Source organism: Schistocerca gregaria, chromosome 5, assembly GCF_023897955.1.
Source record: "Schistocerca gregaria isolate iqSchGreg1 chromosome 5, iqSchGreg1.2, whole genome shotgun sequence".
NCBI classification, from domain to species: Eukaryota; Metazoa; Arthropoda; class Insecta; order Orthoptera; family Acrididae; genus Schistocerca; species Schistocerca gregaria.
In genome coordinates this window covers 569,349,876-569,375,402 of record NC_064924.1, presented here as the reverse complement: position 1 = coordinate 569,375,402, position 25,527 = coordinate 569,349,876, and the positions used below count along the sequence as shown (strand labels likewise).

At 43.2% G+C, this 25,527-nt stretch overlaps 1 protein-coding gene across 2 annotated transcripts in view; it reads left to right on the top strand.

The window, feature by feature from the left end:
* The window catches only part of LOC126271976 (nascent polypeptide-associated complex subunit alpha, muscle-specific form-like), a 339,313-nt gene that overhangs the window by 250,976 nt on the left and 62,810 nt on the right, over positions 1 to 25,527 (top strand). For both annotated transcript variants that reach the window (XM_049974441.1, XM_049974440.1), the window contains exon 3: positions 13,310 to 13,446. In XM_049974441.1, coding sequence (XP_049830398.1) covers positions 13,310 to 13,446 — 137 coding nt within the window. The remainder of the gene's footprint in view (positions 1 to 13,309; positions 13,447 to 25,527) is intronic.

Genomic DNA, 25,527 nt, shown 5'->3' with positions numbered 1-25,527 from the left:
GCGAATGTCGGTGTCGGCTGCAGCCCCCGCACCAGTTGACGTGCAGCCGCTAACTGGGGCAGTGGGCGGCCGCGCCGGCAAGGATCTGCGCACATCGCTAAACGGCAGCGATGGCCCGAGGGCGGCAACAGCGCCCACTGGTCAACACTGTGGCCCAGCGGACTCACTCTCTGGCTTGCAACCTGGTGAACAAACTCTGGCCGGATTAAAGTCACTTGCTTGTCGGGTTTCCTCCTGATGACAGCGTCGGTCTCAGCCACAGATGTGTGGCTCGCTGTTGCCTGATGGCGTGCTACTTCAACGAAAGCATTAAAAGTCAGGGTAGCAATAAATCTTGAGTATTTATTTGCGAAAAAAATCATAAAACATTGGTGCGCATTGTCGACAAGCGGAAATATGCACCTGTCGGCGAGCACAAATAATTCGTACATTTTCCTGTTTCTTTAAAAGACTCTGAAAAGTGGGACACCAGCTGCCTCGTTCTACCTCCCTCAGCACTAAAATTTTTCCGAAATTTTTTGCCATGCGAACATATTCGCACTTTTTGTAACGTGCAACTGACCTAAAACTCCCACTAGCTCCCCTAGCTGTAAGTCACTGACACCCAATAGTCCATCACTGTAAGACACTCATACCCACCCACTCCCAGCTGCCCTTCCTCAGTCACCTATTCAGCCCAAATCATTGTCATTATCCCTTCACGTGTCTCCAACTGCCACTGTCTCCTTCGTCCTGTCCTACTGCTACACTCTCCTCTCTCTGTCACTGTCTTCCCCTTGCTCTCTCTTACTGTTAACATCTCATTCCTTCCTTCCTTTAGCTGCCGTCTTTTCTCAGTGTCACTCCTTCCTCGTTGTCATTGTCGTATCATCTGCCTCTCATTTATCACTGTCATCACTCACTTCCACTTTCTGTTTCTCTTTATTCCTCGCTCCCCCCCTTCCCCTATCACTGTCGCCTTCACTCCTCACCTAGCACTGTTCCGTCACTGTCAACTGTATTTCACTCCAAGTGCTTCCCCCTCTTTCTCTCACACTGCCATTGTCTCCTTCACTCTCTCCATAAGACAACCACAGTCTGCTATCTTTCAGTATTTATTATTTTTCAGTCTCTTTCCCACTGCCATTGTCTTCTTCTCTCTCTCGGCATAATAAAGCGCGAATATATCAAAAGTCTTGGAAAAATTTTTAAAGTTGCTGAGGAAGGTAGGGGCAGGTGGTACCCCACTTTTCAGTCAAAGTTTTTAAACAAACAGAGACGTTTTCACAGTTGTTGTCCTCCGATAAAAGCATTTTTCTGCTGGTTCCCTTCTTTTCCCTGCTTCAGCAGGACATTTACTTCGTATGAAATGTATCGATCAGTAAACTGTAGGTTCTTTACTAATGTGAAATTGAAATTACGAAAATTTTACCTCAGAAGGATACTATGTGCAAATTTTTTGCATGTGCTTCAGTGCTACAACATGAGGTTTCCAATTATAACAGACACACTGTACAGCATATTTCTCCGTGCTGTGACACTTCATAAACTACTTTTCGCCTCTCAGGTAATTTTGCGTGCACATCTCATGTGTACAAGTAGGATAACTTGGAACCTCCCTATCTCGAAATAGGATGAAGACATCAAGGTAATTTTCAAGATTGTTCAAGATTGGGATCTTAGAAATACATCGTAAAAATTGCAGCCATTTGTTGTTAATAGCGTCTCGGAAACCGCGGCTGGGCTTTGACACCCAAAAAATAAGTTTTTGGTCTGTTTATCCACAGCAGATAAACATTTCTGAAAACGGGAAGAGGGCTGTTCTAGATAAATGCCCAGTCAATATAACGTTAAAATTTGAAAAATTGTTGCGGTTATTTATTGTTTAGATTTCACCTCATACCGGATGTTACATGTAGAAGCGAGATAATTTTGAACCTCTGTCCCTTGCAAGCTGATAAAGATATCAAGAAAATTTTCAGAGTTGTTCGAGACCGGGATCTTAGACATATCTTTTAAAAAAATCAACAATTTGCTGTGCATGTCGTCTTGGAATATTCGGTTTGGTTTTAATCCGCTGCCGACGGCGAAAATATAGTATAAAAACCTTTTTATGGCGGTTTTCCGAGGAATGTTGTATTTAATATACTGTGTGTCTGTGTTTTAGTCGTCACTTTGGTCTTGCGCATGTTGATACGCTTTCCAAATCTTTCTCCTGGTTTACCTCCAAATTTTTTGGATCCTCTTTCTCTTCCTCCCCTCCTGCTTTTATTCGGCAAGTGTTACTGAAAGCTTCACAGTACGTACCACTTACATATGTTTAACACGGTTTAATGTCTCCGTGGTCGAACCTTCAGTAGCAAAGGACCTGGTGATAACTGACACGAATTCTGACGAAAGAAATGTTCATTTCCAACTGCACACCAAACTTGTTACAGAAGAGCCTTCAGGTGATCACTTTGCACTTACATGTCTTCTGCAGTGAGTTAGCAAGTTTCATCCGTTTCAACTTCTCATTTCATGCCCGCTCGTAACAACGTAATCACAGGCTTTTGGTAGTTAAATTTTCAGGTTGCTATTATATCAATTTATGATTAGTTACATGCATCGAATGTGTCGCCTTGGTAGTAAACATATTCAAAAACAATCATCTGAAACACATCTGTTGTTTGAGCGGTTAAATGTGCTCTGACTGCGACGGAACATAATGATAGATGTGTGACGAATACAATAAGAAAGACGTAAATGCATCAGGTACATGAGCTACCTCTATAGGTAGGTAGACAAATGGCAGTTAATACGTTACGGAGATAAAAATAGCTAACATGGAAAAACCCCTTTTTCCAGCATGCGAGTTATCTATAGCGCAACCAGTGTGGGAAAAACCACTGATGCGGATATCGACCTCGGGACTTCCACGGTACGAACCACGCCCGGTGTGAACCAGTCAGAGGGATCCATTGGCTAACAACAGTTGAACATACACAGTAGATTTCCTCTGGACGCAGAGGAAACTTGTAATACGTCAGAGTTTGACGTGGGATCGATCCTGTTTCCACTGACGATAGTATTTCGTGATGAACTGTCGTACTAAGCCTGACATACCGAGGCTGCAATGAGAGTGCCTTACCTTAATAACGAATATAAAAATGGCGGTAGGTGCTTTACACTACTTTGCACTGCAACTAAGACAGATTTGTGAATAAACGCTTCATGAAATAAATGAAAATAATTGCGGTACTATTCGTGCGACTCTATTTTCCACAGAAATTCTACTGCAAAAATTTATAGCACAGGGACGTCTGGAAGAGAAGATTAGACTGGGCCTAGGTTAAGTTCCGTGTTCGACTCCCAGTCCAGTACGAAATTTCTGTTGAACTCTTGAACTCTTGAATACGAAGACTGGTTTGGCGCAGCTCTCCACACTCGTCTAACCTGCGCAGGCCCGTTCGTCTATACATAACTCCTGCATCCTGCGTCCAAGCTCTCTCACAATAGCACCTAGAATTTACGTTAGAGGAAGATAGATGAGGTACATTGACTTCAACCCGACTATGAATAGGTGACTGATGACCTTAGATGTTCAGACTCCTTGAACCGTTAATCAGCACCAGCAACATACTCCTCCAATCTCTATACATTTGAACCTCTTTACTGTTGTCACGCTTAGGTCTTTCTTTATAATTCCTTCCCCCTCACTCGTCCACACACACACACACACACACACACACACACACACACACACACACACACACACACACACGAACCTTTTTGTTCTGTAATCTGTACAATTTTGCCTCCCCACACTTTCCTCTATTGCCAAATTAACTATTATTTGATGCAGCACGATATGTCCCATCAACGAATCCCCTCTTTTAGTCAAATTGTGCCACGTAGCTATTTTGTCCCCAACTAGATTGAGTACCATTCCATTAGTTATTCTATCTGTCCATCTAATCTTCAACATTCTTGTAGAGCACGACTTTTCGAAAACTTTTTTTTTGTCTGAACTACTTATCGTTCACGTTTCACTTCCGTACAGGACAGCATTCCAGAGAAATATCTTCAGAAACGGCTACCCAATACTTAAAGTTATGTTAGATATTAACAAATTCATCATTTTCACAAATACTACTTATACTGTAGCCTTTCTGCATTTTATATCCTTCTACTGTAGCCATCGTCTGTTATATTGCTGTCCAAATGGCAAATTTGATGCACTACTTTCGTCTCATTTCTTGATCTAATTCCCTCAGCGTCGCCTGATTTAATCCAGCTGCATTCCGTTACCACCATTTTTTTGTGCACGTTGTAACTCTTTCTCATGATACTACCTATTCAATTCACTTTAACATCCGAGATGTTTACCGTCACTCAGAGAATTACGATGTCATGTGCAAACTTCAGTGTTTTTATTTCTTCTCCCTAAACTCAAATTCCCTCCCGATATTTCTCCTTGGATTTTTTTACTGCTCGCTCATTGTACAGAATGAGCAACATCATGGGGGATAGGCCACAATCGTATCTCACAACCTTCCTAATTGCTGCTTACATTTCATGTCCTTCAACTCTTACGGTTGCAGTCTCATTTCCGCACGAGTATTAGATTACCTTCCGAACTCCGTATAGTCGCAACATCAGGATGTATGCCTCATTTTTATTTTTTTTCCAATATCGTCACATTTGCGATCATAGTCATCCCTTTGCGGCTACTAGCTTCGTACCATGACGTCAATTTGTGCGTTTTCAACTTCTCGCGGCGTAATGAATAGTCCATTAAATTTCGGGCGTGCACGAACTTCCGTATAGGCGACATAGCAATATACACTGAAGCTCCAAAGAAACAGGCATAGGCATGAGTATTCAAGTACAGAGACATGTAAACAGGCAGAATACAGCGCTGCGGTCGGCAACGCCTATATAAGACTGTGTTAGATCGGTTACAATGGCAGGTTATCAAGACGGAAGTGAGTTTGAACGTGGTGTTATAGTCGGCACACGAGCGGTGAGACACAGCACCTCCGAGGTAGCGATGAGGTGGGGATTTTCCCGTGGGACCATCTCCTCAGGCATGAACATCATTGAGCACATCTGGACTGCCTTGCAATGTGCTGTTCAGAAGAGATCTCCTTCCCCTCGTAATCTTACAGCCCTGCAGGAGGCGCTTGTCAGCTCCCTCCAGCACTACTACAGACATTAGTCGAGTCCCTGCCACGTCGTGTTGCGGCACTTCTCTGTGCTCGCCGGGGTCCTACACGATTTTAGGCAGGCGTGTCAGTTTCTTCGGCTCGTCAGTGTATATCCCTGTCTTTGAAAAGCAGTTAAAAAAGTTGAATACAAACAAGTCGTCAAGAGCAGATGGAATTCCAATTCGGATTTACAGAGAGTACTCTACAGCACTTGCCATTAGCTTGAATTTATCGAGAGTTTCTCACCCAGTGCGATGTCCCAACCGTTTGATAAAAGCGCACCGACCTACCAACTTAAAGTATAATATCATTAATATCGGTTTGGTGCAGAATTTTGAGCGCATTGGTGACTGGAATATAATCAAGTTCCTTGAGAGAGTTAAGGTTCTACCCAAGAATCGAAAATTATTTAGAAAGCACCGCTCGTGCGAAACTCAAGTTTGATCTTTTGTTGCACGATATCCTGCGAACCATATATTGTATGAAGGCCAAAAGGCAGATTCCATACTCCAAGATTTTCGTAAAGCGTTTGACACCCTGCCCCATTGCAGACCGCAAACGGAGGTCCGAGTGACTCGTACGTCTGACACACTATTCCGTATGCACGAAGACACCTTAATTAAAAGAACACAGTACATTGGGATGGGAGGTGAGTGTGCGTAAGACACAAAGGTATCGTCGCGAGTGACCCAGGGAAGAGCGATACGACCGCTCTTGCTTGCTGATGACGCTGTACTGTCGTCTTTGAGCGACTGTAGTAGAATACAAGATGACTTAAACAGAATTTCTATTTGGTGTTATGAACGACAACTTGCACTAAATACGGAAAATGTAAGTTAAAACACATGAATAGGAAATACAATCGTGTAATGTTCGAATATAGTATCAGTAGTGTGCTGCCTGACACAGTTATATCGACTAAATATCCAACCGTAACGTTGCAAAAGTGAAATGAAATGGTACGGAACAAGCTGTAGGGAAGGCGAATGGTGGATTTCGGTTTATTGGGGTAATTCTAGGGAAGTGTAGCTCATATATATGACGGAAATCGCGTACAAAACGTGTCTTGAGTACTGCTGGAGTGTTTGGTATCCCCGCAACGTCGGATTGAAGGAAGACATCGAAGCAACTGACAGGCTGGCTGCTAAATTAAGGTACGTTCGATCAACACAAGAGTATTGCGGAGTTGCTCCGTAAACTCAAATCGGAATCCTTGGAGGGATGAAGACATTCTTCCCGCGAAATACTGTTGAGAAAATTTAGAAAATCGTCTTTTGAAGCTGTCTGCAGTAAGATCCTACTGCCGCCAACGTACATTTCGTGAAAGAACCACGAAGATAAGACAAAAGAAATTAGGGAACTTACGAAGGTTTGCACAGTGTCTTCCCTAGCTCCATCTGCGAGTGGAACAGACAAGAGTGATAGAAAATATCGTCCACCGTGCCCGGTATTGTGGCTGTAGATGTAGATAAATGTGAGCCAGTGTGAGACCGTGGCGTCACTCGATGCTACCTCCGAAACAGCACAGGTGACTGCCCTTCCGTTTGCGCAATAATCAAGGTCGAATGTCATGAAGCGGGATCCGTTTAGTAGGAAGTGGAACCGTTAAAGCACTCGATGATGTGGCTTACACCTATCAGATCCGTAACACAACTGTTTCTCAGAAATCAGATTTCGATGAGTTGCACACAGATACTGCAAGTGGAAGTCTTTTGGGAACGACACCGGTTAACTGCGTTAACGTCAGAGCCATCTCCTGCATACATTGCTTCGAATTTTCTCGCGCCTGCAAAAGCAGGGGAATCTTCTGCACCGAGGCACGCATACTTTTTTTACGCATACGGAGGCACTTCCCTTGCTTGTTAATTTCAGCGCGTATCGTTTTGGATAAACTAGTGTAATTTAAAGAGGAGAATTCTTAAATATGTGCAGTTGCACACAGCTCATTGCTGCAAATTTATGTTATTAACTTTATCTGTTATGTGCCATTAATTAGGCGATCGTAACAATCGTGTGTCACTATTGGACAAAACTTTTGGTCTCTTTTCAGTCTTTACAAATCATAAAAGAGATTAATAATCCTACGTTTTGCAAGTAAAAATGGAAAAATTATATCTAACCGAGGAATAAACTCGCGTCACCCAAGTTTGTTGTTGTTGTCCGCAGCTCGTGGTCTTGCGGTAGCGTTCTCGCTTCCCGCGCGGGGTCCCGGGTTCGATTCCCGGCGGGGCCAGGGATTTTCTCTGCCTCGTGATGACTGGGTGTTGTGTGTCTTTCATCATCATTTCATCCCCATCGACACCCAAGTCGCCGAAGTGGCGTCAACTCGAAAGACTTGCACCAGGCGAACGGTCTACCCGACGGGGGCCCCCTAGCCACACGGCATTTCCATTTTTACCCAAGTTTGTTGGCATATGGGCCGATCGCCTTCTTCCCTGCTCCTGAGAAATTTTTTTTTACGTGGAGTAACAACAGGCTCATTAGATCGTCAGTATCCCGAGATGCCTGGAAGGCGCTGTCCGTAATGGTACAAAAGTTCTCAAATGGGGAGAGATCAGGCGACCTTCCTGTCCAAGGTTGGGCTTGAAAAGGATGAAGATAAGCAGTGGGAAATCTCACATTGTGCGGGTGGGCAGCATCTTGATGATGACGTGCCATGAAGGGCAAACAAAAAAAAAAAATTGTGCAAGATGCTGTCGACGTGCTGCTGAGCCGTAGGGTACCGCGGATGATGATCAAACAGGCCATGCTGTGAAAAGAAATTCCATCCCAGACCACCACCCTGGACACCGGGCCATATGGTTGGTTTCCCATCGCTGTCTGGGGCGTCTCTAGACACGCCTTTGCTGGTCATCAGGGTTCAGTTCGAAGCGGAGCGGTACTCATCACTGAAAGGAGTTCTACTCCGGTGAAAGAGATTCCAGGCCGAAGACGTGTTTGGAGACGCCCCAGACAGCGGTTGGATACTAGCCAGACTGTCGCGCGGCGAGAGTTTCAACTGCTTGTGTTCGTGCTTCAAAATCCTACCTCGGCCAGCATCCCCCCCTGGCTGGCATCGGATGGAGCGTTATTCGCAGGGCCGTCCAACTAACTCGTAATTTTGATCATCTAACGCACCAGTTACCCAGAATTAGGGCCAATACTCCTCAGGAGTACATCCAACGAATCTACCCGTCAATGCCTAGCCAAAAAACTGCTATATCTGTGAAGCTCTTCTTTTCCTTGAATAAATCATCCAACATTTCTGAAATTGAATACAGTGGATATAATCGTCTTGAGGGATTCAGCAACTTTATAGATATTTAAGATAGTTCTCATTTATTGTTCTGTCTGAGTTGCAAATTATATATCGCGATAGTCCTCATTCTCTTGCCAAACAAGCTTCTGCAAAGCCACAGCTTAAACGAGCGGACTACGGTTCCATATCTGTATTATATCCGTTCCATACTACATCTATGAAGAACCGAAATCATAAATTCTTGGCATCCTCGGTCTCTGCTGGCGTCCGGGTCTGGTGTTTATAAACAAAATTACGTCATTTCTGAGTGTTATAATAATTACACAAACGGATCCTGGTTGATGGCATTAGATATAGATTTTTTTCGAAAACGGAAGTATGGTGAACGAAATCCCCTCGCAAAGGTTACTTTTGAATGGCTTGCGGGAATTGGTATGTCGCAGGGTGTTCCATCTCCTTCTACGATAAGTCATAGGGTCAGTACTGTCTTAGTATTCCTTCATTTTTCGGTAATCCAAACTGATCTTCCCCCGAATTGTCTTTTGTCGTTCGTTCCATTTTTCGGTAGGTAATTCGTGTTAGTATTTTGGACCAAAAGTCATTAGAGTGGTACCCTAGTAGTATTCACATCAGTCCGCGTTTTCCTTGTTTGATATTGGTACTACAACACTGTTCTTTTAAGTGTTATTGCTACGACGGTTTTCAGTTACTGTCGCGCTTCAGATGACAATTGATGTTCAGAGTCTGCTATCAACGTCTGCACCAGCACTGATCATCTGCAAGTCTCTCTGAATGCCGCAACAATCTCCTAACGATGGCTTCTCGCTGTGTGCAATTACTTCGTCTGTTAATACCCTCATAGAGCTAATTATATTGTCGTTCATATAAACAGCTAAACAAATATTTTTCACTGTACATAAATCTGCGAACGTCTATGGGCTTGATTCATGGGAAACTAAAAAGTTAAAAAAAAACTAGGCCTTAAGGAGCTTAATAATTACTTTGATTTGAACTAAAAACAAAACAATGACCACAATAAAAGCTGTATGTTTAGAAGTACACATTTTTTCCTCATGTGTATAACCAAAATGCTTTGGAACGTCCAGTACTTTCTTGATCCATCCCGTGCGTTGTAACATCCTCGCATCGTCCTTGGCAAGGTGACCGCCAAAGCCTGGCCCACTGTACGCCGGGTGTTGTGACGACGATGGCTCCAGACGCACTAAACCGGTTTCATGTCTGCAAACACTCCGTGCCCTTTCCCTTCGGTTGATTATTGACTCCTGGAGGAAGGTGGTTGTGAGAAGGAACCGGTGCAGTGCATTGTAATCTTGAAAGACGGATCCATTGCCGAAATGCTGGTTTTAGGGCTTTACTGTCGGTTGAATGATCTCGTTCCTTTTCTACACAGCCCTCAGATGTACCCCGACAGTGATCAGAGACGTCCTACATCCGTGCATGACACCGAGCCAAAATGTGGGAGACCCACTTCCTGTCTGCTAAACTGACGTGATCGACTGTGACGGCCACTGGTACCTGGCCACCTACACACGCTCCCCTACGACAGTCACCAGGCGTGATTAGATTAGATTAGATTAGTACTTGTTCCATAGATCATGAATACGACACTTCGTAATGATGTGGAACGTGTCAGGTTAATAAAAGGTGTCTATACAAGACATTACATTACACAAAATATTACATGACACTTAATATTTCTTTTTTTGTGGGGGTTGGGGAAATTACCCACTTACTACATCCAAAAATTCATCTAATGAGTAGAAGGAGTTGCCATTAAGAAATTCTTTTAATTTCCTTTTTAAATGTTATATGGCTATCTGTCAGACTTTTGATGCTATTAGATAAGTGACCAAAGACTCGTGGCAGCATAATTTACCCCCTTCTGAGCCAAAGTTAGACTTAATCCTGAGTAGTGAAGATCATGCTTTCTCCTAGTGTTGTAGCCATGTACACTGCTATTACTTTTGAATTCGTTCGGATTGTTAATAACAAATTTCATAAATGAATATATATATATATATATATATATATATATATATATATATATATATATATATATATATATATATATTGTGAGGCTACAGTGAAGATCTCTAACTCTTTAAATAAGTTTCTGCATGATTATCTTGGATGAGCTCCAGCAATTATTCTAATTACACGCTTTTGTGCGTCAACACTCTTTTACTCAATGATGAGTTACCCCAGAATATGATACCATACGAAAGCAGAGAATGAAAATAGGCGTGTTAAGCTAATTTACTCAGATGTATATCGCCAAAATTTGCAACGACCCTAATAGCATAAATAGCTGAACTCAAACGTTTCTGCAGATCCTCAGTGCGTTTTTCCCAGTTCAACCCCTCATCAATTCATACATCTAGAAATTTTGAATATTCTACCTTAGCTACAGATTTCTGATCGAAGTCTATATTTATTAATGGTGTCATTCCATTTACTGTATGGAACCGTATATACTGTGTTTTGTCAAAGTTTAATGAGAGCCCATTTGCAGAGAACTACTTAATAATTTTCTGAAAAACATCGTTTACAATTTCATCAGTTAATTCTTGTCTGTTTGGTGTGATAGCTATACTTGTATCATCGGCAAAAAGTACCAGCTTTGCATCTTCGCGAATATAGAATGGCAAGTCATTAATATGTATTAAGAACAGCAGAGGACCCAAGACCGAACCTTGCGGCACCCCGTTCTTGATTGTTCCCCAATTTGAGAAATCACCAGTTTTTTGCATATTATGTGAACTGCTTACTTCAACTTTCTGCACTGACATACACTGCACTTATTTTTGAAGAAAGCCCGATCTCATTGATACAGGTAAAGAGCAACACATCGAGCTAAAATACTCTTAACTGATCGAACCGCGAATAACAGTCGTACTCATATGAAGCTGAAGTAGCGCTTACATTTTAACAATGCGGATTTCATATTTTTGCTGTATGTTTAATACATTAAAATAACAGATGAGGTACTTCCAAATTTGCAGATTGGTTGAATGTTTTGTCTGTTTTGTTAACTCTCAAATACAGGAGAAAATAATATATGTAACTGTCGCATGTATCTAATGAGCTTACTTTGCATGAAATGTGCTGCATCTTCATCAAATATGTGTGGCGAACAGAGCCCAACATCGTAATTGTAAATCTGACGCTATGTAGACTGAAGGTCATTTGTTGTAGGGGTCGCAGTAGGACAGCTGGTTTTGGAAACACTGTTGAAAATAAGAAATGTTGTTCTCTGAAGTAAATATAAAGTCATCACTGGGAACAAGCAGAATGAGAACAACCTGATCTGTAACGTAATTATATAGGGTGTACCACATAAACCTCCCTGATTTCAAAGACCCAGGAAAAAAAAACACAGTAGATACGTCGATGAAAAATACACCACATTGTAGAGCATCCCAAAGAATTTATTTATCATCAATACACCTCTACATGTGAATCATTTGTAACGCGAAAAATGTCTAGTGTATGTTCAATTTCTTACCAAGTTCTTTGTAACATTTCCTCTGTTATTGTTGCAATCGCATTAGTGATACGATATCGCAACGTAGGAATATCGTCCACTTTGGTCGCATACACGTGGTCCTTCACGAATCCCCACATGAAGAAATCAAGCGGCCAGAACGTGATGGCCAGGCAATGGGTCCTCCGTGTTCGTTCCAGCGATTGGGAAATTTCCTACCCAGGAACTCGCGAACAGCCGTTGACCAATGCGGCGGAGCTCCATCTTGTTGAAAAATGATGTTGGGTTGCAAGTCTTATATCTGAGGGTACACAAACTGCTCCAACATGTCCAGATACACAGACCCACTCACTGTTTGGTCTGTAAAGAAGAACGGTCCAACAATCCTGTCGTGCATTAGCCCGCACCAGGCGTGTAGTTTAGGGCTATCGCGAACATGTTCAACCCCAAAACCGAATATTATGCCTGTTAAACTTTCCTGATAGATGAAAGGTTACCTCGTCTGAGAATAAACATCTTTCCAGGAAGCTGGCATCCATATCAATACGTTGCGGCATATCCGCAGCAAATTGTTGTCGGCGTGGTTTGTCGTCCGGCGCCAGATGTTGCAGAATTTGCACTTCGTAAGCACACATACGAAGACGCTGGTGAATTACACGATGCAATGCTGAGCGAGGTACAAAAGTTGCCTAGCTGCTTGACGAATTGACTTATGTGGGCTTCTGAGAAACGTTTGTCTGATGTCTTTTTCTGAAACACCGTAACGTGCACCGCCAGAATATTTCAGAACACTTCCTATACCATTCCTTAATTGTTTTCACATCAGGTGGATCACATTGATACAGTATGAGCCCACTTATCACTATGTCGGTGCATTCCGTCTAGTCTGGATGGGTGGACTGATTCGGTTGAGAAGGGTGCCATAGCGCTGTTTAAGCCTCTCGGAATTAAGCTGACCCACAACTACTGTAAGTGGTTCTTGACATTCTGGATACTGGCATTGGGATAGAGCTGATATCCGAGCTGGTCGCACTTATCTTGTATCTGGGACAAATCTTGGAATCTTGCTGGCCATGGGAGTACGGACGTCTGCAGACAGACCATAAAGGCAGTAGTGTTTGGTGTGTTCTGCTGTTAGTGATGGGCCCTGTGGTGGAAGATTATTAACCAATGCAGTTGGTATAACGTGTGGGAGATACAGGGCTGGACAGCAGAGGTGGACTGGTTGTTTTAGCATGGGCTACATTGGCTGGGCGGTGCATTGGCATATGCGAGGATGGAAAAAATTGCCTGCTAAGTGTATACGTGTAAGCCAGATTGCATGCGCTACTTGCTAGTTGCACGCTGCTACGCCGGCAGCTTCAGCCCCTGAGACGTTGTGCGCCTGTTGTGTTGCAGCGGGCTCCAACTGGACGCTGGCAGAGGGCGGCTTCCCCCAGAGGATCCCCAGCTACCGGCCCAAGAAGAGGAGAGCGCCTCCGCCACCAGCAGCAGCGCCCGCACCCCCGACCGTCAGCGTCACGCCGCCACCTGCCGTAAGTCTCATCTCGCTAGCTTTTTTTTTTTTTTATCAACGGAAAATATGCGTGTCGAATCACAAACAGTAGCGATGGCCGTGGTGCCACTTCTTTTCATAACAGGACTCCACTGGTTGTAATCCGCAACACCCTTGCAGCACAGCGGTACGTTGACGATATTCTGCGTTAGTTTGTTGCTCGTCAAGCCCTACCCTGGTCAGCGAAGTCGCCGGATCTCTCCCCAATTGAGGACGTCTGGAGCATTATGGGCCGGGCCCTCCACCCAGATCGGCATTTTGACGATCTTTCGCGCCTACTGGCCGGAATTTGGCACGATATCCCCCAGGAAGTAATCCAACTGCTTTATCAATAAATGCTACGCCGAATAACATAAGGAGCAAATATGGACCAATACGTTATTGACTTTCTCAATTTTTGAAGCTTTTTTCTTGAATAAATCATCCAATTTTTCTGAAATTATAAGCATTTGTTTGTCTGTACATGTACAACAGCGATTTCCATCCTATACGGAAAATTCCTCGTAGTACGCATTTTTTTCTGTGGGCTAATAAATTAAGAAACCGGTCATGTGGTAACTACAAAATTGAAGTACCATTAAAGATTCGTTTTGCGAAGTCTAATGAAATTAGAAGAACCTTTGTAGATTAGATAGTCCAAAGAAAATAGAACTAATGGCAGTGAGAAGTAATCGCCGATTTTAAGTTCTTCATATTGTTTTTCATCCATTTCCTTTCTTCATACACCAAAAAAAGATCGAGGACGGCATCTTGAACAGTACAGTAATCGCATTTTCAAGAAAGTATTAACTTTTAAAGGTGTTTCATTTTGTTGGTAGCCATTGTGAACATTTCCTTCCGTTTTTTAAGAACAGAATTAAGATCCTAGGAGGTATGAAATACGAGGGTTGCCCTGAAAGTAATACACCGCATTTTTTCTCAGCCGAAAACATTGCCACGAAGTTTATTCTTTTTAGTGAAGTTGTTGTCGCTTATATTTGCTCTTTTTTCCCCGTGCATTTGTAACAGTTATCTTCTGTAAACAGAACTCAACCTTCTGCACGCTTAATTTATGTACAGTATTAAAAATGGTTCAAATGGCTCTAAGCACTATGGGACTTAACATCTGAGATCGTCAGTCCCCTAGACTTAGAACTAATTAAACCTAACTAACCTAAGGACATCACACACATCCATGCCCGAGGCAGGATTCGAACCTGCGACCGCTGCAGTTGCGCGTGTCCGGACTGAAGCGCCTAGAACCGCTCTATCACAGCGGCCGTCTGTACAGTATTATTCTGACAGCAAATGTATTAGTAATTTTATACGTAATGTATACCTGTAAATCTGTTATATTTGTAATAGCCTTGGTAGAGGAAATTTCATGCTCAGTTTAATGTAATATGCTGTTATTCAACACAACCAAGACGCAGTTCTTAAATGCATGTATTTTGCGTGCTCTGCAGCCCAGTTTTTGGTGGTCGCTTGCGCCTGTATATTTGTAGAAGCTGGCCTTGGTCTCTGACGTGAGGTACACGTAACTTAGGCAAATATTTTATCGTGTGAGGCCTATTACAATTTTATGTTGACAGGATCTTCCACCTGTGGGCATTTACTAGTGAGCATTCATGCTGAAATACGATATATGTAATCTGGCTGCTACCTAAAGCCATGGCTTGCGATAATTTTTGTTGTTTTCTTTCTGACAAGAGCCGTTCGGCTTCATCTAATCTAATGTATCAGCATGTGATGTAACAACTGAGTACGCTTACCTCACAAATATTTTTGAAATTTTGTAACTGGTTGTATAGATTTTTAGGACCCGTTTACTTCTGAAGAAGATACTTTTACAAATATCGAAACCTAGGTCATGGGCTGACAAACCTTTATTTGCAACTGGTTGGCTGATTTTTTTCCTCTTCAGATTTACACAGTTGCTGTTTCGCAGCCATGTTTAAGATTTTGGAGTATAACTGTCATATGTAGTGAACACCGCTTTGAACTGAACCCAGATGACAAGCGAAGACATGTCTGGAGGCGCCCCAGACAGCTTCGGAATACCAATCTGACTGTCACTCGCCATATAGCCGACAACCAGGAGTGATGGTCTGGGGTGGTATTTTGTTTCGTAGCAGGACCCCTTTGGTTGTCACCGGTGGCACCTTACAGCAAAACAGTACATCAACGATATTCTACGCCCCATTTTATTGTTCTTCATAGCAAGCCATCCTGGCCTTAAATTTCAGTAAGATAATGCCCGCCCTCACACGGTGAGAGGTTCTACTGCATCTCTCCGTGCTTTCTAAACCCTACCTTGGCCACCCGGATCTCTTCCTAATTGAGAATGTTGAGAACAGGGGGAAAAGGTCCGTCAACCAGCTCTGTGTTTTGACGACCTAACGTGCCATTTGGACAAAATCTGCAATTATATCCCTCAGGACCACCCCAACAACTCTGTCAATCAGTGCAAAGCCGAATAACTGCTCGCATAAAGACATCAGGTGCGCCAACGCATTACTGACTTTCTCACTTTGAGAAGCTCTTTCTCTTGAATAAATCCTCCAATTTTTCTGGAACTGTAACCATTCGCTTGTTTGTACATGTCTATCACGCATACCGATTTCTGTCCCATCCGGATAATTCCTTCGGGGTGCGTCGTCTTTTTTCCCTTATAAAATATACTACTAGCCAACAGCCCGGCTGGCTCTTGGGTGGATGACCACCTGACTGAAGAGCGCTGTTGGTACGGGGGGTGCACTCAGCCCTTGTGAGGCACACTGGGGAGCGACTTTGTTGAGAAGTAGCGGCTCCGGTCTCGTAAAATGACATACGGCCGGGACAGCGATGTGCTGACCACATGCCCCTCCAATCTGTTCCCGGTGACGGCTGAGGCTGAGGATGACTCGACGGCCGGTTGGTACCATTGGGTCCTCATGGCGCTGTTTGCGCGGAGTTTAGAGTTTTTAATGTTTACTACCAAAGACTATCCTGGAACAAGTAGCAGTGGCTAGTTGCCTACCTAACAGCTTCTAGGGGCAACATAATTTTTATTTTCAATATTTAGCGTGATGTCTGACCGAGTTTAAAAATTTAAGACGCTGTCTTAATTTACTCATTAAGAGGTACAATCTTGTTCTTGTTGTTGTTGTTGTTGTTGTTGTTGTTGTTGTGATCTTCAGTCCTCAGACTGGTTTGATGCAGCTCTCCATGCTACTCTATCCTGTTCAAATTTCTTCATCTCCCAGTACCTACTGCAACCTACATCCTTCTGAATCTGCTTAGTGTATTCATCTCTTGGTCTCCCTCTACGATTTTTACCCTCCACGCTGCCCTCCAATGCAAAATTGGTGATCCCTTGATGCCTTAGAACAAGTCCTACCAACCGATCACTTCTTCTGGTCAAGTTGTGCCACAAACTTCTCTTCTCCCCAATCCTGTTCAATACTTCCTCATTACTTATGTGATCCACCCATCTAATCTTCAGCATTCACCTGTAGTACAACATTTCTAAAGCTTCTATTCTCTTCTTGTCCAAACTATTTATTGTCCATGTTTCACTTCCATACATGGCTACACTCCATACAAATACTTTCAGAAACGACTTCCTGACACTTAAATCTATGCTCGATGTTAACCAATTTCTCTTCTTCAGAAACGCTTTCCTTGCCATTGCCAGTCTACATTTCATATCCTCTCTACTTCGACCATCATCAGTTATTTTGCTCCCCAAGTAGCAAAACTCCTTTAGTACTTTGTCTCATTTCCTAATCTAATTCCCTTAGCATCACCCGACTTAAAAAGCGACTACATTCCATTATCCTCGTTTTGCTTTTATTGATGTTCATCTTATACCCTCCTTTCAGGACACTGTCCATTCCGTTCAACTGCTCTTCCAAGTCCTTTGCTGTCTCTGACAGAATTACGATGTCATTGGCGAACCTCGAAGTTTTTATTTCTTCTCCATGGATTTTAATACCTACTCCGAATTTTTCTTTTGTTTCCTTCACTGCTTGCTCTATATACAGATTGAATAACATCGGGGAGAGACTACAACCCTGTCTCACTCCCTTCCCAACCACTGCTTCCCTTTCATACCCCTCGACTCATAACTGCCATCTGGTTTCTGTACAAATTGTAAATAGCCTTTCGCTCCCTGTATTTTACCCCTGCCACCTTTAGAATTTGAAAGAGAGTATTCCAGTCAACGTTGTCAAAAGCTTTCTCTAAGTCTACAAATCCTAGAAACGTAGGTTTGCCCTTTCTTAATCTAGCTTCTAAGGTAAGTCGTAGGGTCAGTATTGCCTCACGTGTTCCAACATTTCTACGGAATCCAAACTGATCTTCCCCGAGGTCGGCTTCTACCAGTTTTTCCATTCGTCTGTAAAGAATTCGCGTTAGTATTTTGCAGCTGTGACTTATTAAACTGATAGTTCGGTAATTTTCACATCTGTCAACACCTGTTTTCTTTGGGATCGGAATTATTATATTCTTCTTGAAGTCTGAGGGTATTTCGCCTGTCTCATACATCTTGCTCACCAGATGGTAGACTTTTGTCAGGACTGGCTCTCCCAAGGCTGTCAGTAGTTCCAATGGAATGTTGTCTACTCCGGGGGCCTTGTTTCGACTCAGGTCTTTCAGTGCTCTGTCAAACTCTTCACGCAGTATCATATATCCCATTTCATCTTGATCTACATCCTCTTCCATTTCCATAATATTGTCCTCAAGTACATCGCCCTTGTATAGACCCTCTATATACTCCTTCCACCTTTCTGCTTTATCTTCTTTGCTTAGAACTGGGTTTCCATCTGAGCTCTTGATGTTCATACAAGTGGTTCTCTTATCTCCAAACGCCGGCCGCGGTGGTCTAGCGGTTCTAGGCGCTCAGTCCGGAACCGCGCGACTGCTGCGGTCGCAGGTTCGAATCCTGCCTCGGGCATGGATGTGTGTGATGTCCTTAGGTTAGTTAGGTTTAAGTAGTTCTAAGTTCTAGGGGACTTATGACCACAGATGTTGAGTCCCATAGTGCTCAGAGCCATTTGAACCATATCTCCAAAGGTCTCTTTAATTTTCCTGTAGGCAGTATCTATCTTACCCCTAGTGAGATAAGTCTCTACATCCTTACATTTGTCCTCTAGCCATCCCTGCTTAGCCATTTTGCACTTCCTGTCGATCTCATTTTTGAGACGTTTGTATTCCTTTTTGCCTGCTTCATTTACTGCATTTTTATATTTTCTCCTTGCATCAATTAAATTCAATATTTCTTCTGTTACCCAAGGATTTCTACTAGCCCTCATCTTTTTACCTACTTGATCCTCTGATGCCTTCACTACTTCATCCCTCAAAGCTACCCATTCTTCTTCTACAGTATTTCTTTCCCCCATTCCTGTCAATTGTTCCCTTATGCTCTCCCTGAAACTCTGTACAACCTCTGGTTCTTTCAGTTTATCCAGGTCCCATCTCCTTAAATTCCCACCTTTTTGCAGTTTCTTTAGTTCTAATCTACAGGTCATAACCAATAGATTGTGGTCAGAGTCCACATCTGCCCCTGGAAATGTCTTACAATTTAAAACCTGGTTCCTAAATCTCTGTCTTATCATTACATAATCTATCTGAAACCTGTCAGTATCCCCAGGCTTCTTTCATGTATACAGCCTTCTTTTATGATTCTTGAACCAAGCGTTAGCTATGATTAAGTTGTGCTCTGTGCAAAATTCTACCAGGCGGCTTCCTCTTTCATTTCTTTGCCCCAATCCATATTCACCTACTACGTTTCCTTCCCTGCCTTTTCCTACTACCAAATTCCAGTCACCCATGACTATTAAATTTTCGTCTCCCTTCACTATCTGAATAATTTCTTTTATTTCTTCAATTTCGTCGTCATCTGCAGAGCTAGTTGGCATATAAACTTGTACTGCTGTAGCAGGTGTGGGCTTCGTATCTATCTTGGCCACAATAATGCGTTCACTATGCTGTTTGTAGTAGCTTACCCGCATTCCTGTTTTTCTATTCATTATTAAACCTACTCCTGCATTACCCCTATTTGATTTTGTGTTTATAACCCTGTAGTCACCTGACCAGAAGTCTTGTTCCTCCTGCCACCGAACTTCACTGATTCCCACGATATCTAACTTTAACCTATCCATTTCCCTTTTTAAATTTTCTAACCTACCTGCCCGATTAAGTGATCTGACATTCCACGCTCCGATCCGTAGAACGCCAGTTTTCTTTCTCCTGATAACGACATCCTCTTGAGTAGTCCCCGCCCGGAGATCCGAATGGGGGACTATTTTACCTCCGGAATATTTTACCCAAGAGGATGCCATCATCATTTAATCATACAGTAAAGCTGCATGCCCTCGGGAAAACTTACGGCCGTAGTTTCCCCTTGCTTTCAGCCGTTCGCAGTACCAGCACAGCAAGGCTATTTTGGGTAGTGTTACAAGGCCAGATCAGTCAATCATCCAGACTGTTGCCCCTGCAACTACTGAAAAGGCTGCTGCCCCTCTTCAGGAACCACACGTTTGTCTGGACTCTCAACAGATACCCCTCCGTTGTGGTTGCACCTACGGTACGGCTATCTGTATCGCTGAGGCACGCAAGCCTCCCCACCAACGGCAAGGTCCAGGTTTAATTGGGGGGGGGGGTATAATCTTATAACTTTAAAACAAAAAGCCGGACATTGTAGTTAGAAACTGTGTGTTGTTTTTGACGTAGCGTAACTGACGGCGCGCAAATACCTGGACATTATTCATCCACAATTTGAAAATGAGAGCACCTTTCAAAACACTTTACACACAATTTCAGACATTTACGAAACTTTTTCTCCCTGACACCCCCTACAAAATCTTTGTACGACTCGTAGTTCGGGAGATATGACGTCATACACTTTGAAATCCGTCAAAAACGTACTTCTGCTTAATATTTGCCATGCTATATTCATACATAGTTACATAATGAGGGCACTTAGCGACTTCCAACGAACTTTAAGCATAACGTCAAACCTTTCCAAACGTTTTCCCCGTTACTTACTTCACGTCAAATATTTAACACAGTAACTAACTGTTAAAGTAATCAGACGTTGGAGCTGTTTTATACGTGGGAATTGGATTCTTTAAAAAATCAGAGGTTTACTGATCACCGTCTAATTCGAAACAATTCTTTTATAGTACAACTACTACGATGTATATTGTTTTAAAAATTCTTTTTGGTGCATATTCAAATAAGGATCCCCTGTGAGAAGAGCAGAACCTGACATCCTTAATTTAGGACGCAAGTCATGCGGAAGATGCGGAGCCGTCCCTCCGCTGGTTTGCATACCAGGTCGGCAATTGTTTACGGTGGTCGGCACTAATTAGAGTGAGTGGGTGTAGCAATAAGGCTTGATGTGGCACTTAAATGCTGCGAAGCGGAAATTGTAGCACAGTTTCTCTCCTTACGGCCCACGCCCTTGCGGGAGCAGCGTATTCTCCAACTTACCGTAGCCCTTCCTGAGTTGAAAGTCGCTCATTTGGTAGCTAGTGGCTACAGAATTACAACTGCGCCGTCCGGAGTGGCCGAGCGGTTCTAGGCGCTACAGTCTGGAACCGCGCGACTGCTACGGTCGCAGGTTCGAATCCTGCTTCGGGCATGGATGTGTGTGATGTCCTTAGGTTAGTTAGGTTTAAGTAGTTCTAAGTTCTAGGGGACTGATGAGCTCAGAAGTTAAGTGCTATAGTGCTCAGAGCCAATACAACTGCGGGAGCCGTGGTCAAAATGTTGCACTCCCTATTAATTACAAGTAAAAATGGAAAACGCCTTAAATTATATTCTCAAGAAATACGATGTTAAACCGACAGACTCTGACCACATTTCTGTACCAGCCATTTATTCCAATCAACTTCGCATCAGCAATGTGCTCAGGATCTGAAGTAGGGGTGAGGTGGGTAGATGGGAAGCAGGGACGAAGATTAGCATTGGTTTCGCGGTGAGTAGCGAAATAGTTTTAAGATTTCAGTTGTGGTGCTGGCACACTTGGCAAAGGGCCCCTTACACGTTCCGCCTTTCGTCTACCTGACACGGAGCGGGTTTCGAGCCAGGATTTTGGAGGGGGATGGGGTCAGCTGCCACCCACTCCAACATCCTCTGGGTAGGTGCTTCCCTCCTGCTTTTGGAGCACACTTCAAGACACTTCCTCTTCATCGCACGAGCCTTGGATGCACTGCTGCCATCTGTCTGTCTTTACATTTGCATTTAATAAACGTTCTTCAAGTGTATTTCCAGTGTTAACACCATAGAAAATTACGAATACTGACTTTCAGGGCGTAACTACTGACGATATTCACCGATCAACATACCAAACTAGTACGGAAACGTGAAGATATGATCAGAAACATATCAGGGTGCTATGATTCTTCACTCCAGATCACTCGTTTCCATCCACCACACTCCAGTGCCGTCGCTCTTTAGACCTCCTCAAGCGTTGCTTAGCACTGACTACAGAAATTGGTGGCTTATGAGGAGCTGTTCGAACGTTTTATCCACCCTTCTCATTGCTCGACGGTCCCTATTCATCAGTACGTGAAGTCTGACCGTCTCGGTTTAGCTGTAGTGGTTCGTTGCGTTTCCACTTCACACTCATATCATCAACGTTCGACTTGGGGGGCTTAAGAACCGTTGAAATGTCCACGATGGATTTGCTGTTTAGTTGACATATAATGATCAGTTCACGTTCGAAGTCATTGAGTTCTCCTGCTCGACCTGTTCTGGTCTTAACGTTACTCTGCTGACAACACAACACTCCCTGCCGTCTTTTATACTGGTGGCTCCATCTCTCGTGATATCGAGTGGTGAATTCCGCATTCCGTAAGAGGTGTCCGGATACTTTTGATCAGGTACTGGACAAGTTTTGTAAACGTAGAAATGGAATCCTCGTGCCAGTTCGATACGAGGAAAAACTTAGTGGGTCGTAGAGAACTGTTGCCACCAGCACCCTACAAATACCTTAAAGTTCAGAGTGTCTGAAACTAGTCGGTGTTTGCTGAAGTGACACTGAGGGCGGATTTGTGTACACGTGAGTGAGTTGCCACTGAAATGTGCTGTTCCGCCCCACCAGACGAAACTCTGCGTTCCTTGGCGAGCAGACACGGCTGTTGACGAGCGCCTATTGGTGGATCACGCCGGTCAATCGCACGAGCTGACCCCAGAGTCTGGCTGCTGCCGCGACGTGCCGTCGCGGATTCCTCACGAACAGGCGCCGATAACGACGGGCAAATGGAGTCAACGCTCAAGAAAACATTTCAATCTAAATCCATTCATTTGCGAAAGGCTAGTAATTGCCAGTAGTCACCAGTCTCTCGTGTGGTTTGCCGCAGTTCTCCATAGTTTCATATCTTGTGCCAGTCTATCCATAACTACGTAACTACTACTCCGAGTACCGTCTATAATCCATTCTGCATACGCCAGTCTTTTTCTCTGCTCCTTCCACAGTCGAGTTAACTATTCGTCGATGGTATAGCAGGTGTCCCACTAAGATAATCCTAACAATATCTGTATGGTGCGAGAAGTGGCAATTGGCCCTGAATAAAGAAAAGTGCGAAGTTATTCACATGAGTACTAAAAAAAATCAGCTAAATTTCGATTACGCGATAAGTCACACAAATCTGAGGGCTGTAAATTCAACTAAATACTTAAGCATTACAATTACAAATAACGTAAATTGGAACGATCACATAGATAATATTGCGGGTAGAGCAAACCAAAGACTGCGATCCATTGGCAGAACACTTAGAAGGTGCAACAGGTCTACCAAAGAGACTGCCTACACTACGCTTGTCCGCCCTATTCTGGAGTACTGCTATGCGGTGTGGGATCCGCATCAGGTAGGACTGACGGATGACATCGAAAAAGTACAAAGAAGGGCAGCTCGTTTTGTATTGTCGCGAAAAAAGGGAGATCGTGTCACAGACATGATACGCGAATTGGAGTGACAATCATTAAGACAAAGGCGTTTTTGGTTGTGATGGGATCTTCTCATGAAATTTCAATCATCAGTTTTCTCCTCTGATTGCGAAAACATTCCGTTGGCACCCACCTACATGGGGAGAAATGATCATCACGATAAAATAAGAGAAATCAGGGCTCGCACGGATAAATTTAAGTGCTCGTTGAACCCTCTGCCAGGCACTTTATTGTCAATAGCAGAGTAATCACGTAGATGTAGATCATCTTTCTGGTAGTGGTGTAGCACTTGTTAATAATTCTTCATTCTCTGCTTAATATGTCTACTTAATTTGTAACGTTCTTCGATTGCACTACACTTGCAGTTTCTTCTGCTCCGGATTTCAGATGGTCCTTGTCTCTTTTTCATACAGTGCTTGTGCTCCAGACTTAAGCAATTTCTTCGTCATGTCTACGTCAGTAACCGTTTCTTTGTCTTCGCTAGTCTGCTTCCTTGCGTCGGCATTCCTGTGTAGCTCAGCTCCCTAAAAAATAATAATTCTTTCACTGCTGTGTTGTTCCCAGTTTTTCTATTGATAAAGTCATTATTCTCATTTCTACTATTACTGTATCCATCACCTTACTTTTTTTGTTTCTAAAGAAACTTGGTGCTTCAACGGGTTACTTAAGGCCCTCCTTATAGCCTACCGCAAGTGTTGTGCCGTCCGATCGCCACCTATGCTCCTACTTATCTAAGTACTAATCCTTTCCCCGTAAATTGTGAACAGCGATCAAAAACCTTATTTCTATCAATGCCATCTTTCACACAGCTGCAAAATTTCTCGTTTTCTTTCATAATAACTTCGAAATTTCTTCTCTGTTGTGTACGCGTTAATGATGACTTTTCGTATAAAAACAGGAAGTGCTGAGAAGTCACTTGTAACCGGATTATCGGATATTCGGTGTTATGTGACTTTCATCCTGCCTAAGTATATGGCTTCCAAGGCGCATTGCTACTTGACAATAGTGGAATAATAATTCTTGTTTCTAAAGAGAATAAATGCAATGCTTAAACCGTACATGTTCCTGCCTTTACCATGCTGAGCTTTGAAAGCGAACATCGCAATCATATGATGGGTGGAATAAGGAAAATCCTTGTCATTACCCGCTGTGACAAGTGGAGACGTCAGTCACATTTTAGCTGATATCAAGCACTGCTTAGAACTATTGAAGAGGTCAGCGAAAGGAAGTACTTACCCTCGATTTAGTGAGGGTTGATTTGCTCACGTTATCTGTTTTGTTTTCTAATATATCACGTGTTAGTAAGAAGTGGTTCCATATGAACCGCTAGAATATGGTGCCTGCTATATAAATTGTCTTGTCGTACTGTATTAATGTTCTTGTATTTGAATGTAACCAAACATATTATATACCACAATTCAAAATACGCTCTTGTGGGTTAGCACTTCCTTCCGCCGACGTCTTCAGTTAAGCGACGTATTTTAATAGTATAATATATACAAGGTGATTTTTTTCCACCGTATACAAACTCCAGGGATTGATCGATGAGAGGATACGGGAAAAAAGTCTAATTAACTTATATCCTGAAATGCATGGTTTCTAGGGTAGAGAATATTAATTCAATCATACACTGTTACAGAGACTGCAGTCTTAATACGCGTTTTACCATGCAGCTACAGTTAAACAGTTAAAGTACTTGTTGAAAATGGTTTCCATGTGCCCCAACCTACGCGCCGTAGCATGTTCTGTCTCTCAAGATCACATCGGCCAGGCTGCATTCGAACAGTGTCAAAAGCAGCATGAATAGCTGCTCCAGTGTATCTACATATCGAATGGCCTCTGCATACACGATACTTTTGAGATGGCCCCATAACCAGAAATGGTATGGGTTGAGATCCGGTGAACGAACAGGCCATGCAACTATACCGCCTCGTCCGATCCATTGACCAGGGTAGACATGATTGAGATGCGTCCGGACATTAGCGACGAAATGGGCTGAAGCTCCATCATGTAACAGCCACATAACCCTTCGAATCATCAATGGCACTTCTAAGCAGGGGAGGCAAACTCACCTTCAAGAAAGCCGGTAGTGGCTGCCTATTAGGCGACGTTCAGTGAAAAATGGTCCCAAAATACGGTCGCCAAT